A 17,438-nucleotide genomic window follows, 5' to 3' on the forward strand; every position below is an offset into this window, starting at 1 on the left:
CATTATTTCTAGGTAGCAACATGAATACATGTGTAGAAGGCTTGCTGATCATTTCTCACTGCTTTGAGCTTCAGGACATATGAATTGTATGACACAGAATTTCTCAGACTGCTGGAATAAGCTTCAGGGCCCTATAAACCTGGAGCAGAGCTGAAGGAAAATGCATCTTAGTAGTTACTATTCCTACCATAAACCAAGGGAATATGGGAGACCTCAATGAGATAGTCAGCTTCAAAACTCAGCGAATGCCAACAAAACTGTAAATTGTCTGAAGCCATCTTGTACATTGTACACTGTAGAGTGGATTGCAAGTGGCTGGATATGTCAAACGTCCAAGAAAGCGTTCCCTGGAACAGCTGAGGACAGTCACTGGGAAGTGTGCGGAAACGGGGCTGATTCTCAAAGGGAAAAATCACACCGTGAACATACTTAAGAAATAAGAGGACTTGTCCAAGAAAACCTTTTCAGAAGGATAGCTAAGACATGCTCATAGCTATGACATTCTTGGGCACTTTCCTGGGAATCCCAGTGAGGGTACAAATTGAATGTAAATCACCTACCTAGTGAGGAATCTCAGAAAGCATAGCTAGTTAAGTAAAAAAAATGTATGGGTCTACTTGAAACTACCATCAGAAAATGGGAAACCCAAGTATGTATCATGTTGAGGAGTGTCATTTCCTTCACAGATAAGCATCTGCCTAGAACGTGTCTTAATGGAGCCTTATCAGCCTTGCCTGCTTCAGTCCAGAGCTGCCACTGTTACAAGGTAGGAGAACAGACTGTGAAAAGAAGTATTTGTTACAAGCGTGGCTCCAGTGGGTATTTTACCCACACTCTCAAAAAAAAAGAATTGCATGAGGCTTCACTCTGCCAAACCACAAGAGCTGGATCCAGAAATGCAGAAATAACTGGTAAGTAAACCCTTGGGGAGGAGGGACACCAAAGAATGTATAAGCTGTGCATTACCATGAAACATTCTTCCCAGGGAATAGGGAGCGTGATACTTCTGCCTCCTCTTATGAAGTCCCAGGAAGAGCTGCAATTGTTGGGAGCTGGGTAGCATGCAGGAACAGGCTTAGCTACACTGAGTCCTCATAAAATTCTTCTCTGGATAACACCCTGGCTCGAGGCCACACAGAGGTATGAACAATATCAGCTGTTATCAAGAGCAACTTGGAGCCCTTTGATCTGTTTTGTTGTCCGAACTCTGCCTTCATCAACGCTAACAGAAATCCAAGTGTGGACTTTTAATTAAGGCAGATCAAGGTCTTCTTCAAGATGTAACAGGTCTCCAGGACGAGAGGGTCTTTTACTTCACCCAAGGAAGCCCATAAGAGAAAGTTCCTGTTGTAACCAAACATAACTGCTCATTTCCAGTGTGATCAGGTCCCTTTTAACACACCTGGCAGAGAGGGAGACTTGCAGAGCAGAGGGGAATTTTAAGATGGTACTGGAAATTCCCCTACTAAGTGTAAACAAGGCAAAAGATACAGCATTTCATCTGCATTGCCAGGAAGTTCACAGAATGGAGAAGAAATCATGCTTACCAGTCTTCTCACGGCTGTATACATTGTGTACAAAAGGTAAACATCCCTATGTGCCGATTTTTATGTTGTACACTGAAAACTTCTCTAGCAAATATAAATAGGTATGTATATTTCTGATGTGTCTATGCCAAATAGCCAATGATCTGGAATACAATAATCTGGAATACAGGTATAGTGTCATTGGAAGGAGAATCTTGTCTGTTTCTCTATTCCAGATCTGAATATTCTCATCAAAATTGAAATTATCTTTCTAACTAATTGCCATGTAAGAAAAACCCTTAATCTTCCTCTGATCCTTTCCACAGAGTCCTTTATCTAACATCTGGGCATACTCTTCAAGTCTTTTGTTCCCCAAACACCCACACACGAGCTATGACTGTCTTACAGATTCTTTCTATGTAACACAGCTAATATATGAGCTTTCCTATCTGTAAACACGGGAAACCTCTCACAGGAGCCCAGATTATAATTACTACCACTTTTTCTCTCTGACTTTACTGAGATCACTTCACTAGATGTCATGCTATGAACCTGTCATCCTTTTCTAAAAGTACTTTCATTTTTCCCTTCTTCAGGCTACTCCATTAGCAAATCCTAGATAGCCCTTACCCATCACAGAGGACAGGGAAATGAGTTTTTGACTCTGCCCTGCCCATACTGTGAGAAGCCATTCCTTTTCACTACATTTTTAAAAAGAGATTTGTACCAACTGTTTTCTTAATTGTTATCCTACCTCTTATGCAAACTGCACCTTCTCCAAAACAGAGCAATCTATACTTCAGACTATTCACTTGACTTCAGAAAACTAAGCATGCAAGCATGCACTATGGAAACAAAACTACTGTTTTGTGTTCCATTCACTCAAGCACAACAAACCTGCACAGCTGACAAAACTAGTGTCTTTTCTTCCCTTGTATTTTCACGAAACTCTCATAGCAGCCTGTCATGAAATCTGTGAAGATCCACTGATAGCCATGGAGTGACAGCCTGAATTTAAACAAAAGGGGGTCACACAGGTGTCACTGCAAGAAGAAGCTGGCCTGCACATGAAAGAGGCTGGGATTACTTTTCAAAACTCAGACTGAATTTCTAGTTGTAAGGGACCATATTTTTATAGTTAGCCAAAATTCTGTATATATTTCAACATGTCACACTTGTGTGGAAGGCTCACTTGGAGCTGCTCCAAAGCACAGCAAGTATCTCTTGAATCCATACAGCCACCTCACCAACAACTGCACCAGCAATGCCAGAAAATTCTTACACATTTTGCAGACAGAAAGATCTCACACGTGGGCTCATTTGACAGTGAACATAGCGTTGATATTTTCAGGCTTCCCAGTCCTCAAAGAGCTCCACATAACCATACCCCACTTATTTTCATATGGAATTCTATGGGGCTGAGTAGAACCAACAATGCTCACTTTATACAGAATTATCCTCTTTCGAACAAACAATTGTTAGACACAGAATGCTAAGGCTAATATTCTTATCCTTGGACACTGATGTTCCTGGGTACTGAGGGATGTTACTCAACAGTGTCTGCTTAGCACATCCCTGCCAAAGCAAGTCTGAGTGCGGGTGTCTGTTCTGAAGGGAAGGATACATACTATAGGGCACCCTTGGCAGCTCATTTCCACCTGTTCATCCTGTCCACAGGCTGACTCCCTGATAAGAAGGGAGTTGCATGCACCTCATCCTCTTGCAACCTTGGCTTCCTCTGGAGAAAAACTCAAGCACATGAGCAGAGAGGGAGCCACTGGGGGCTTTTGTAAGACTCCAGGAACACTACAAAGCACATCTGCCAAACAAATTACAGAGCAATATTTACTAGTATAGACATGGTCACTTTGCCCTACTTCAGCTTTAGGATTTACACACTTCTTAAACTATGTAATAGGAAGTTTTCTCTATCAGAAAAATGTTCCCTGGTTAAGCAGAGACTGAGTCACTTACTCCACCTTCTTCTTGCTAAACTACACAACTCTTCTTCAGTCTCATTGAATAAAACAAAATTGCTGGCATTCTTGTGGCTCTTTTCTTCAACATTTTTATTTTATTAACATATTTTTAAAGGCATTATTAATGGAATCAAGTACAATGTTATAGAAATGATCTTACTGGTGCTGTAGTCACTGGTTCCTACTTTTTCACAGATACACTGCTACTCACCCAAAGATGGTGTCCCCTCTGCTAACTGCAGCTTTTTACTAGATGTTCATATCCATTTGGCAATGTGCTACAGCTCAAACACATTTTCCAGCTTCCTGATCTCCAGGATGTGGTAAGCAAGACCTGTATTTTTATTGAACTCAACTTCCTATGTTTGACTGCAGCATGTCTATATCCTCAACCATAAAAATTACCTTTGAAGCATACCTTTGGTTATACAAACTGGTAGAAAAATCTGCCAAAGACTGACAAAATGAAAAATAGTCTTCATTAAACTCATGCAACTACATTAGGAACCTTTTAATAAGAAGGGTCTCTCCAACCCTTTAATAACTATGAAAAAAACCCCGCTACCAACTACAATTAAGGATGCTTTTGTGCATAGACGTGTACTGGCGCAGACATCTCATGGGAAGTAACAAGAGCTAATTTGAAGGAAGAAAAAACAGCTAATAAGACAACATCAATCCAACATGAAAAGCAATATACTAAATACTTTTGGTAACTCTGAATTTGTTTTACTCTTTATGCAGCTGAAAGAGCTGAAAAGCACCATACACGGCATGAGGAAAGAATAGAAAAATTAGTTTTGTAAGATTCTCTAGGGACAACACTGTAAATGTCACCATAAAAAGATTTTCAGTCCAACACTTTCCAATTCTCTTGCATTTTCTATGACAACCCCAGAACGGATTAAATTTGACACTCTGTAGGCTTACTATATGTTTGACGTGCTCTGTTTAGGGTCAAAACACTACAGAACTTCCAGTACATTTTTGGTATGTTCAGGAAGAAAAAAATATCTGAATTATTTCTCTCTGGACCATTAGAGAAAAACTTTATAGTATATTTTGCTACCCAGGACATTATTCTGCTTTTTCTAATGATGAGGGGACTTACAACAGAAATTAAAGAAACAAATGGCATATAAAGAAGCAGAAAGACATTAACTTTTGCTTGTATGAAAACATAAACCCTTGAAAGACCGTTATCTTCTAAAGAAAGATTATTTGAGGTTTCCTTAATTGATATACTTATGGAATAATTAACACAAGGAAAAGATAGAAATGAATGTGGTATTATTTTCCATTTAAAGGAATGAAAGAGATGATGAAAAAAAAAAAACCCTGAAGTATCATATCCCTCCTTGAATGCATAGCTGTAGAGAAAAAAATAGGCAAGACAAGAAGACTCCATATGACACTGTAGACACACAAATTTTGTTATAATACACAGAGTATAAAATCCTTATAATCTTCATGGAAAGCATTCATAAGAAATACTAAAGTCTTTTTACCATGTTAGATTTACCCAGCAAACAAGCAAATATTGTGAATTCTCCTGCAAGTTTCATTTATTTAAAGTTTCTGAGATTTGCATATGAAATAATTTATTCCCCAGTACATCTCAGGTTCTCAGACTCCATGTGTGACATCAAACATGTGCACATAAAGACAGCCATGAAAATCCTTCTAAAGCTAACTATGCAGAAACTGGATACTGCTGGGGTTCACAGGTTTTAATTTTTATAAACTTGGACCTGTGGAGGCAGTTCAACTTGCCTGCAAGTACTTCATACATCACTGCCAAGACGAGCATAAAGTGCAAGACATTGCAATAGACCTATCTAAAAGAAAACTAAAGCAGCAGTATTTTATACACATAAAATAAGCATTAAAATATGTTTACAAATTAATAACAGCTGAATTGAGATGTCTTAACAATCCCTTGAAAGATGAAGCCATTGGCAAGAGGAAAACCAAATGGTGAGTGGAACAGAATTTGGGAGTATTGGTAGTGATTAATTATGAATGTATATCAGTATCATCTACAGAGGATATCAAGTGTTTCCAGCAGCAGACAATCCATGTCAGTGGTCTCTAGCTTCTTTCAAGCTAATAAAATGTCTTAGACATCACCTCCTTGGAAAGGTATCAAATGGCACATGAATACAGAAAACATTTCTCCTTAATTGCAAGTTATGAGAGTAAGGATTATGAAAACATGTGAAAGAAACGGGTAGTGGGATTCTTGAGGTTTATGAACTAAAAAAATTAAAATGAAAGCAAAGAATGAAAGGCTAACAAACATGCTATATATTGCTGATTTGATGGCTGGTGTTCTGACAAATCCTGACACGTCATTGCTACATACTGGCATATGTCAAACATATAAACCAGCTTTGACCACTGTTACACTTTTTTTTTCTGCACATTGCAAACACCCAGGAGTCCACTGTTACAAGGAAAATTGTCCTATCATTAATTGAGCAGGCTAACAAAATTGAGCACTGCCAAAGGAAATTACCTGAAAATGCATTAAAGCGGTACCTTCAGCTAGGCTAGCTCAGTGCACAACCCAAAGGAAACAAATGGAAAGCAGATTCAAAACGCAGGGTCTCTGGGATGCTCTGAGAGGAGAGCTGACAGGTTTGAACTACTTTAACTTCAGTATATTTTAAATTTCCCAGCTCAGTTGAAGAAATCAGCAGTATAAGATTGTTATGTCAAAATGCAGGAAAATAATCTGATCAGACTGTAGAGATAAAAATAAATAAATCTGACCAGACTGTAGAGATATATTTTAATTCGTAAAACAATGAAGTATAGAGACTGAATTAAAGAAGGATAAACAAATACGTTTCTACTAAGTTAAAGTGGCTAAATGCAATGCCTTAGCACTGTGCAGACACTGATGTATGACTATGTACAGGAGTTTCCAAAGCACCTGGTTTGAGACCCAGAGCACCTGAGACATATTCTTCAGTCTGGCTGAGCTGAGAGGTGGCCTTATGGGAGGAGAAGGAAGATGGATGCAGTTTCCCACAGGCACTGCTGCAGCATGAGCATGCATAACTGCAGCAGAGCTAGAGATGAAATCCAGAATCCCTGTGCCACATAAAGATTTACCTGGTAATAGGGAACAAACACAAATAATGCTGCTTTGGAGATGCAAACTTACTAGAGTAAATAGTTCTCTCTGCAGCTCAGCTTTCTCTCATGGAAATGAAACTCAATAGACATCAGTGGTGGGTCCCTAAGCAATCCTAGATGGTTGCTAACCAATTACATAACCTTGGGAAATCATATCACTCTTCTGTGCTTCTGCCTCCTCTTGTTTGTCTTGTCTGTCTGGAATGGCAGGTTTTAATGTGATTAGAGAGCCATTATCTCTCGATCTGTGTGTGTAATATTACAGTTCCACACTGGAGTTCCCAGCATTCTCAGCTGAGGCCACTAGGTGCTGCTGTAATATGAGTAATTAAAATAATAACTATTATTAAGGAAATTGCATATATTCTTACCATGGAGTGTTTCAAAAAGCCTGAAAGCCAGAGAAAAACCTTATTCTAAACATACACATCTTTTTTAAAAAGTAAGAACCAAAAGACCTCATTTTCCACTTTACTGGTACTCAAAATTTTTCCTTTTACCTTTTGCAGCTTCACAGAAAAATAGCTGTAAATTCCTTCCCCCTTTAGAAAGTGCACTGAATAAGTTTAATTTCTTTTTCTACTCCATCTCTATTTTTAAGCCCAGCTTCAGCAGTTTGCTATTATGCAAACTCATCCAAATCATTATACTCCAAAATCCTTGCCAGCTACACAATCCTGCACCTTATTCATGCACTACTTGAATGTGAACAGAAAAACAAACTCCTCAGCATGGGGGAGCATGACTGGAACTGCAAATGATTCAGTAAATGCATTGTGATGTTACTGAGGCTCAGATCTTGTACCTGTCAGTTCCACAGCCTTCTAAGGAGGCTTTATCTTATTAAATGTAGTTGACTAGCCATAAACACAGTAAAAGATTAATAAGACTCCATATGAATCACAGTCACAAAATGCTTCTTGCCTGAGAGTATTCAAATGTCTTTAAGCAGCTGCCAGCTATAACTCAGAGAGCTGTATGACTAAAGTGCTATTTCTGAAAGCCTTGGAGTCAGTGCATCTAACTGGACTTTACAGTGGACAATCCAACAAGCTATTTATATTCAAAAATAATTGGCAAGTCTTGTTCATCAAACCAGTTTTCCAGACAGAAAGACTCAACTTAAAAAACTGTTCTTGGATGTACTGCCCTTAAAAATGAAACTAAATTAAATTATCTGGACTATCAGAAGAACAGGTCTGCTAAGGCAGTCTGGATTAATTAGAAGTGATGAAGTTTTGCTACTGGGTTACCTCAAAACCCAAAGTTATCGAGCACAGAACTGAAGTGACAAACACTAAGCACAGGTAGAAAAAAAAAGTACCAGGAACATTATACAAGAGTTAGGACTTAACTGTAAATGTGGGACAGAATATTCACAGTTTAAATAAATCATTATTTAAAAGCATTTTAGGAAAGCGTAGAGATGCCAATATAGACTAAAAATATATTTTATTCTTACCATTTGAGACTGGCTCCGGGGACAGCCATTGATATCTTCAACCTTTTCATTTGCTAAACAAAAACAGTGAGGAGAAAAGCAGATGTAAACAATGAGATAAAACTTTCCTTTCCACCCACTGGCCAAAAAGAAGGAAAAAAAAAGACCTAAAAATAATAATTAAAAAAAAAAAAAACCAAAAAGCAGAAGAAAAGCAGAAAAGACACAGCAATAAAGTGCACAGAGTTTTGTTGACACAGAGCTCCTTCCTAAGTAAAGCTCGGTTGTACAGTAACAACACTCTTGTTAGCAGCAGTTGCTTCCACATGCCAAATCATGCAAAGGGGGAAGTGCGAAGGAGGTCGCTGCTAATTCTTCAGCCCCTGCAAAATAACTGCTGACATGAAATCTTCCACAATTGTCTTTGCAGGGTCAGGATACAGTTTCAAGGCATCCCAGAAAGTATGAGCCACTCCAACTAACAAAATGCACACATGGGAGACATATGGTTTAATGGAGCGTTCATTTCTGACAATTCAAAGTGTGCAAGATACAGTTCTGGCCATTTACAGTATGGTTAAACAGCCACTTCCAAACATGCTCACATAAACATATTTTTTAATTAAGACAAGGACGAATCACACAAATATCAGAGACATATGGACCCAGTCAAATTGTATTATTCAGGGTTCATCTTATTGTTAAATACATTCAACTTGAATTATATATTCCCCCATGCAAGGAGTTAGCCCACAGTGCTTCTCTCAGCCGTGGTCTTACCGATGATCTGGATGATTTCTGCTAGCAGCACTCCATCTGCAATGTCCTGTTGCAAATCCTTGATCAACCGCTTGTGGCCAGATTTTGCTAGGTAGTGGTTAGCCCAGTCAGTGTAAATCTGCAGACCAGAGAGGGAGGGCAAGGGGGGGAGGGGGAAGAGAGAAAAGACAATAAAAATTCTTAAAACAAATGTTGGCTTGCACACCAGAACTATTCTGTATCACATTCCCATTTAAGAAGTCAGCACCAAAGGAAACAATTTTAACGTTGTTTTTTTGCCCCCCCCCCCTTTTTTTTTTTTTACTTTTTAACAGCCATGCACCTCCCCCTGCCATTCTCTGTTTTATTTTAACTTCAAATGATTCAGGCTGTTTCATGAGGGTTCAAACTTGCTGTGACCAAGCAAAATTCCCCTTATGACTGTAAAGGAAACTTCTGTCATAAATCAGTCACATCTACCACAGTTCCACCTCCCACCGTGTTTCTACCTCTATGCACAACCCACCACCAACTTTCACTCTCTGGGGCTGCCTAAGAGAAAGTGATAGCAGAGACATGTGCCTGTGTTTTGGTAAGAGATCTTTGGATTGTTGCTGGTCATCCTGCACCTGGTGATTCCTCTGTGACACCTTCTGCAGCAGTCACCATGTCCCGCTGCACTGGGACAGGTCATTTGTCCCCTCGCCTACAGTTCAGTGTGCTGTAATGTGCACAGAGCAGACTGTGCACCAGATGTACAGTAGTCTCATCGCTGGAACTAGAGTAAGTATATACTCTGGAAATATGTTGCATCCTTTCTCCACCAAAAGAGGAGGGGGAGAAGGGTGAGACTGAGCAGCACCAAATACTTAGCAACAGGCAGCACAAAAATGGCAGTTATCAACAAAAGGTTGAAAAGGACCAGCTGAACTACATCCTCCAAAATAAGGGAGGAGGGGGGGGTGGGGTTGAAAAGAGAGGTTGAAGGCATTTCATAAGGCGTATACAGACTCAGACCCAGCATTTGGTAACACTGACACTGCACACAAAGGGAACCAGGTTCACTTAGGGTGAGGTAAGGGGAACAGACACCTTCATCTATGTACCAAGGGAAAAGTACACCCCAAGAATGCTCACACCATTCTGGGGTGTCCCAGCACACAGACACAGCTTGGACTAGCAGAGCTTGGCGTGGTGGTGACACACAGCTGGAGGGTATCTGTGGCCCTTGGCAGCAGGCACTGGCCCCCTTTCGTGGGGTGCCTGTGGCTGCCCTCCTTGCTCCAGAAAAAAGGACTTGTACAGAAACTCCCACAACTGTGGGATGTTACCAGTGAGAGGAAGAATATATGTAAGACAGCATCACTGTGTAAGTAGATGTAATATCTAAGGTTCTTTCTCTGCTGAGAATATTATTTGAAAATGTTGAAACTGCACCCGTTCCATAAAAACAATATGAGCTCACTTTATAAACATCCTTTCATTTAACCTCACAGACCCTTGGGAGGAAGGGGTCAGAATCCCACTTTGTCAACAGAAAAAAGAGAGGCCAAAGCCATTAACTACTTGCTTAGTTCACTAAGGAAATCTGTGATAGAGCCAGGGTGGGAAGATGGATGCAATTCCCAGTCCAGACTCTTACCCAGAGAACCAACATTCCCTTTCCACCCACAGTGCTCAGTCCACATTCACATGCTAAGGACTCCTTTGCTATCTGAGTACCTTTGTCACATATTTTCTCCCTCTTCATTAAAAGAGACAAAAAAACTTGTTTGGTCTACCCTATTTCTTCCCATATTCCTGCAGGTGGATCACCAGCTGGTTTGCCATAGCTTTCTCAACGGCTTTAGAACTTCAGATAACTCCACAGAATTAAACTGTGGAAGCAGATTCAGCTCTCCCAAAGCCAAAGGATGTTGCTGTTAGAGGGGGCCCTAAATTTCCCTGCTGCACCCAGAAGCCTGCATCAGTCATCTGTGTTTTCACTGAGAAAAGATACCAACTCTTTTTTTGCTGTTACAAATGAGGGACATGAAAGGCTCCACTAAAATGTTTTTTAAAGCCAACTGTAACTAAGAAAGTGTTTCTTCAGCTCTGTAACAATATATAATGAATGCTTCTGTGGAGACTCTAAAGATTATATGAACACATATTTAGAACAATATGAAATCATGATGATAAAAGACACATACCACACCCATAGCATCATGTATTCCCTGCTACTAATATTTCAGCTTCAGTGATTTATCTAAATATTCTCTGACTATTACTATAAGCAGAACTATTTTCTGTATTCCAATGAACTGATCCACTGGAACACAGAGAATTTAATACCCACTAATATTATTTTAGGTTAGTTTCACATTACAAATAAAAATACTTTACCAAGCATTTCCTTTTTCACTTGTCACACCCACACATAATCTGGTGTGCCAATCCTAATTTTGACTACAATTTGAACTATCCTCTCACTAAGCAGCCAAGGAAATTTTATTCTAGCAGCTGCTTTGTAAACATCTAGTATTCAAAGAAGGACTTGACCCACCCATACACCCCCTTCTTAATTTTCTTTCATCATTAATTTAAAAGTGTCAAGCATAAATAATGTAAACAGTATTTTGTTAAAAAAAGATTTATAATCCACACCATACTGAAATTCTACTAATGGTCAGTATTTTGATAGCTATGCAACGGTAGAAAACCAGCACTGGGAGGAGGCAATGGTAAAAGAGGAGGTTTTTCACTTCAGAAAAATCCTTAAAGAAATCATAACAGTGAAGAGTTGTTGACGGAGGCAATATAGCAAACCAACACCCAGTTGGCAGTGGAATGTCACATTTAATTTCCTTTCTGTAGGGATCACCACTTGCTTCTGTTTCCCCCCCCCCCTTCCCCATAGGATGCCCTTCTCATTCATCTCATTCTTCCATCAACCCAACTGCTCAGGAGTCAGTTGTAAAAAATGAAGGGCATGTAGACAGACATATTAAATTGTAAGAATGTACACATGCCACTATATTCTTTTTACATGAAATTCTCTGATGTAAATATAGAGAAAGAAAGAACCCCTCCTCCACAGTTTTTAAGTATCATTGTAACTATGGACCTCTTAGAGATTTTATGTTTAACTCCTCAGGAAAACATAAAGCTCCAATGTGCATCATCATTGATAATACTCAGTTTGAGAAGGATAGAAAAGTCATGCAGATCAGAAGATAAAAAATCAGTAACTTCATGCAACAGACTACTTTTTATGGGTGCTCCCTTTCGCTGGGTGCTGAGCACCTCTAAGGAAGAGCTGTGTATGCTCCCCCTCTTTTCAGAACTAGAAACAGATCATTCCATCTTGCATTAACTGTGCGGTAATATTTCCCAAAAATCCTCTTATCTTAGATTTTTCTATGATGAGGCTGTTTCAGAGAAGAACTCAGACATGAGTGTTAGTTGTTGCAACACTTCCTCCCCTCTCCAGGGCTCGCTCCAGCACCCTGCCTGGCAGCCAGTGTTGGGCCAGGCCACTGGCTTACTCACTTCCCTCCCAGCTTCCGATCCTGCCGCCCCACTAGGCAGGCACGTCGGACTGGGGAGCATTTGACTCCAACGCCAGGCTTTGACCACTGGCAACGTGTGGGAGAGGTGCTGCTATCTGCGACGCAGAGGACCACTCTCTGCAGCGTGATAATGGAACAGACTCGATGCTGTGTTTGTGTGGTCCCAGCCTCATTCCGGCGCCGGGTGATTTAACTGCTCACGACACGAAACAGGATTCAGCAGGGCAATCCGAGCCCGGGCACAGCCTGCTCATGTTAACGACGGTTCGCCCTAGCATTCCTCAACTGCTCGTCATGCTAACCTTCAAAAGAGTAGAGGAAATAAACTCTGATACCCAAATATAGTTATGAACTTCACCTCGATACTTCACACATAGCTGTAAGAAGCACAGTAGAGCTGCTTGGCAGGATCTGTAATGAAACAATACACGTCGTAATGCGGTAGTTTAACAGTGAAAGAAAGGATCTCGCAGGTTACTGCCTTTCTTAGAAAATGCTTTAATCATAAACTGTAATTATACATCAGGCAGTGCTCTTTAAGACTAATACATATATAATTAATATATATAATAATTAATACTAATACTAAGTGCATCCTCTTTAAGACTAATACAGAAATGTTACCACCCACAATCAGTGCCAAGTGGGAAATGACTGATGGATTTCAGTACAGTCAGCCTAATGCAATAATAATGCACGACACTTTGCTAGTGCCTTCCACTAAATCAGCAAAACATGCTTTCCAGACACAAATGAGATCACACCTACTATTTATTATTTCTGTAGATGTAGGTTAGATGTAGGGAAACTGGGGTATAAAGGCTTTCTTGAAGGATTGTTTTTTGGGGGGTTTTGTTGTTTTTTGTTGTTTGTTTTTTTTTTAATGTGGCTCCCTGAAGGGCAAACAGAGCTGGGAATACAACCCAGATATTCTGAGTCGAAATCATTTCTTCTATATGCTTTTTTATTGGGTAGTTTTATAAATAGACTTGGTGGGAAAATCCATATTCCAAGAATCGGGATCCTTCTGCATACTTTTGTTTGCTTGCTGCAGAATATAGAGTTTCAGATCTGAAAATGGTCTTCTGTCGCTATTGAGAAGACAGCTTTCCATACTTAGAGTATGCCTCTGTCACTCCCTTATGTGCCAATGCTGCTGTTTGGGAAGAACAACAGTTGCTGCCAACTGAGTTATGCCAAGACCTCATGACAGATTTTCATGCCATTTAGGAGGATAGGTTATATTTGAAAAATACTTCAAAATTTGTCTGCTATATGAAAATTTCCTTCCTAAATATGTGGGAATAAGCAGATAGAACCCAGTTCTCATCACTTGTCCTTTAAATTAGTCTCTACGAGACAACTGTATCCTCATTCATTAGCACAAAATAATTGAAATGCTGTCCCCCAGTGCTCACTCTCATGTTCTTTTCTGTGCACGATACTATCCTAATACTTTTGGGTGTAAGGGAGATTTTTCAAAACTCAAATTTTTTAAGAATTCCATTTCCTAAGAGGAATCTGTAGGCAACAGCAAGATTTCCACAGATTTTTCTTTCCTCTTGTAGCAAACAAGGGCTGGAGAAATAGAAAGAAAAGTTACCCATCACAAAATATGTTGCTAGAAGTATACCTGGGTTGCAATGCTTCACAGCAATACACAATACCACTTTTTAGCACAGAAGGATTGTCTTTTATTCTATGTGTGGGTTACATCAACACGTTTCATAATCCTTTTCTTTTTTCTTTAAACATTTGGAATAAGAGGAAAAGAAAATATTACAAGGCCCCAACAACAGGATTTTAAGTCAGCCAAAGTGGAAATATGGCACTGTTACCTTAATAAAAGGGCCATGTGACTATCCAGTGTAACGTATTTACTCTGCTTAAAATGTTGCCATTGGAGACAATTGGTAGCATATAGCACTTAGAGCTTTTCACCCATAGATGCTCATTCAAATCATGCCTATAGAGGAAGAGATTGATGACTTGTTTCTGTTATTCTCCTGTATGCTACAAATGGGCCGTAACGGCTGTATATCTGTTTCCTGGGCTGTTTTCCAGTGTGTGGCCTACCCTGGATGCTGAATACCCACCAGAGCCTACACAAGTCCCAGAGCCCCTGATGAAGAGGATTTGCCAAAGAAAAGGGCATGACCACAACTCTATTTCAACGTAGCTATTCTTGGCTAATAAATTGTGGGTAGAAAAACACATGTTGGAGTGTCCCTGAAGCTGTTTGTATTTATAAAGAGAAGCTGGGCAACACATCGACTAATGTTAGAATAGAGCGAGGAAATCATATTGCAATGAGATGCCTTCTCCTTCCCACTGCCTCTACACCAAGGGAAACTCAACTGGAAGGCAGGATCTGACTGATAAGTATTTTCTTATTGAAGGTTATTTCTCTGGGTTGCAAAAGAATAATTTATTAGTTTCAGTCCTGCACTTAGCAAGGAAAAGGGCTAACTTTGAAAACAATGGTTCACATTTAGACTGTCATAAGAGACAGATCAAGAATCTAATTTATGTCTGGCTTTAACTGACTTTAGAAAACACACTGAAACTCATTTGCTATAAATAAAGCTGGGATCTGGGGTGGCACTTTTTGTAACATTAGGCAAATTACATGAGAAGAAAAAATATTTGCACAATTAAAAATATATGTCCAGAAAATGAAACTAGAATGACTTAATTTATAGGCAAGCGGGAAGTCAATGCATTTCATTTAACAAAATGAAATGAGTATTAAATGACATTCCACAAACCCTGTTTCTGAATCCCACTGAGCAAATGAGAACAATTATGAGTTAAGGAATAAAAACCATTTAGAAAGATACATACCAATTAACCAAAATGTCAGAATCCCTATAGTACAATTCTATTTTGTAAATAGCAGCATGTATCCATCAACACTACTCAGTGATTTTCAGATAAAAATACAATTAAATAAAACTTCACTAATCCCAGCTAAGAAAATGAATAGAAACAATACTCTTCAACAATCACTGGCAAGATTTAGATGACTTACCCAGCTTTAAGGGGGGTGGTTTATATTTCCAAGTTTCACTTACAGTTTGTGATATGATCACCTAAGTAACATTTGTACTGACTTAATGTACTCTCTTTCTTCCTATTTCTTCCCAAATCCCAACTCAGAATTAATTGCATACATGTGTTTGAGGCCAGTATTCACTAATGGCACATGGGCAAGGCTTTTGATGCATCTGTGCCAGACAAAAGCTAACAGTATAAGCCTCTTTGAGTATGTATTTGTGTGTAAGGTTTGCTAAGTAATTTGTTTATTGCCTAGCTAAAAACTTAACTCTTTATAGAATGAAAGGGCTCATTCATCCTTTTAGAAGAATCACACCTATTTGCTTTAGTTTAATCGTTGTTTACTGGCTGACTACAGCTACTCTTCGGTCCTGTGCAATAGCAATAACGTACCGCAGGAAGGAGCCAGATACTCATCCTGCAGCTGAGTAGGACCCAACCAGCCAGCGCCTCTCTGCAGACTTCTGCTGCTGGGCAGCGGTACTTGCCAAGGGAGCGACACCACCGCCGTTATTAATATTGGCCTCGAGCTTCCTGAATTAACAGGAGACAGTACTACAGTGCCACACAAAGCAATGCTCCAAAACAATCGACCTTGATACTTTCTGTTATAAATACTCCATCTAGTTGCCTGTACAGCATGGAATTATTTCTTAGATATATTTTTTTTAATTTTAAAGTATATTTCAGCATCTGTTTAGTAAAATTACAATAAAATACAGGACATATTCAATGCAGCTTTTACATAAAACATTGATTAAATCTAGTATCTCAATTTTACTAGAGTGAGGAAGACCAGGATTCTCTGCTGGGTGTGTCACACCTGGAGACATCACTCAGAAAGTGAATCTGTCTTAGCATTTTAGTTCAGATAACGAGTGTGTTTCTAAAGGCAGTCTCCTGTCACAGTCTCCTGTCACTTGTGCTCTCTCAGAGATCCCCTTCACTTGAAATGAAATGGAGAGATATGCTTCAAGAGCACGCTGAATGCACTGCATTCACGAACCAGCATTTAGTCCGTGCAACAAAAGGAGAACTAATCCAAGTAACCCTCCATCCCCAAAATGTGTACCTTAGATTCTGGTTCCTTAGTACCAAACTGGTTTTCCTTACAAAGAAAGCTTTCCCACTAATGTTGACATACATGTATCCCAGAAGTGATGACGGAGAGGGCGTATGTGATAGACAAAGCTGCTGACTGTCCTGAATGGTGAGACACACTGAGATGCTTCTGTAAGCTGGTGTGATGCTACAGTAGTGACAGATATAAGAGAACATGCTTTGGTCTTCGTAGCAGGGATGTGTGAAGAAATTAATTTGGTCAAAAGGACAATGCCAGCATTCTCTAATTTAAATAAACTAACTGAAATATATGAAATTCCCTCTCTCTCCTGTATGTGTACACACACTTTAACATCATCCAAGCCTGCCAAAGCTTGGGCCATGGCTGTCTCTGACAGTTTCTGGCTAAAGAGTTCTCCCTTGGAAGAAACAGCTGATATGGGAAGGAACACCTGTGCCTGTCCAAAGGAAGAATCATAAAAAGAAAGCCATATTTGCACTTTTCTGGGCATCTAGGACAGCAATAGCAATGATGGCCCTCCACCAGAGGCCCCATTCCATTCCCCTGAATGAGACTTCCTATACTTTAAACCTGTATGAATCTTACGTCCCATACGTGTCACTGCCAGGATAAGTTTCATGACCAGTCCTGCATTCACTTTAGTAAATAAAACCACAGTAAGTAAAGTCAAGTTTTTAAAAGTAAAGGGAAATATGAACTGAGTTTTGCACAAAGATTTCCTTTGTGGCTCACCAGTATCACAACACAGAAGAACAGAGAAAAAACTTCAACCATCTCAGGCCTGACTGGGAATCATGAAGTAATTTGCAGAACAAAAACATCCCTGCTTTGTTGATGCCTATTTTGTTCATGAGCAAGAAGCCACTCTTGGGTATCAACCAGACCATTCCTAGATGG

The 17,438-nt window shown here is 39.6% G+C and overlaps 1 protein-coding gene across 7 annotated transcripts in view; it reads right to left on the reverse strand.

Moving 5' to 3' along the window:
• Positions 1-17,438, reverse strand: part of NAV3 (neuron navigator 3) — a 414,503-nt gene that overhangs the window by 183,996 nt on the left and 213,069 nt on the right. For all 7 annotated transcript variants that reach the window (XM_056340408.1, XM_056340406.1, XM_056340405.1 and 4 more), the window contains exons 2-3: positions 8,871-8,988; positions 8,112-8,164 (exon numbers count right to left, since the gene is read on the reverse strand). In XM_056340408.1, coding sequence (XP_056196383.1) covers positions 8,112-8,164; positions 8,871-8,988 — 171 coding nt within the window. The remainder of the gene's footprint in view (positions 1-8,111; positions 8,165-8,870; positions 8,989-17,438) is intronic.

The sequence above is a fragment of the Falco biarmicus genome, chromosome 5, assembly GCF_023638135.1.
Source record: "Falco biarmicus isolate bFalBia1 chromosome 5, bFalBia1.pri, whole genome shotgun sequence".
In the NCBI taxonomy this organism is placed as follows: Eukaryota; Metazoa; Chordata; class Aves; order Falconiformes; family Falconidae; genus Falco; species Falco biarmicus.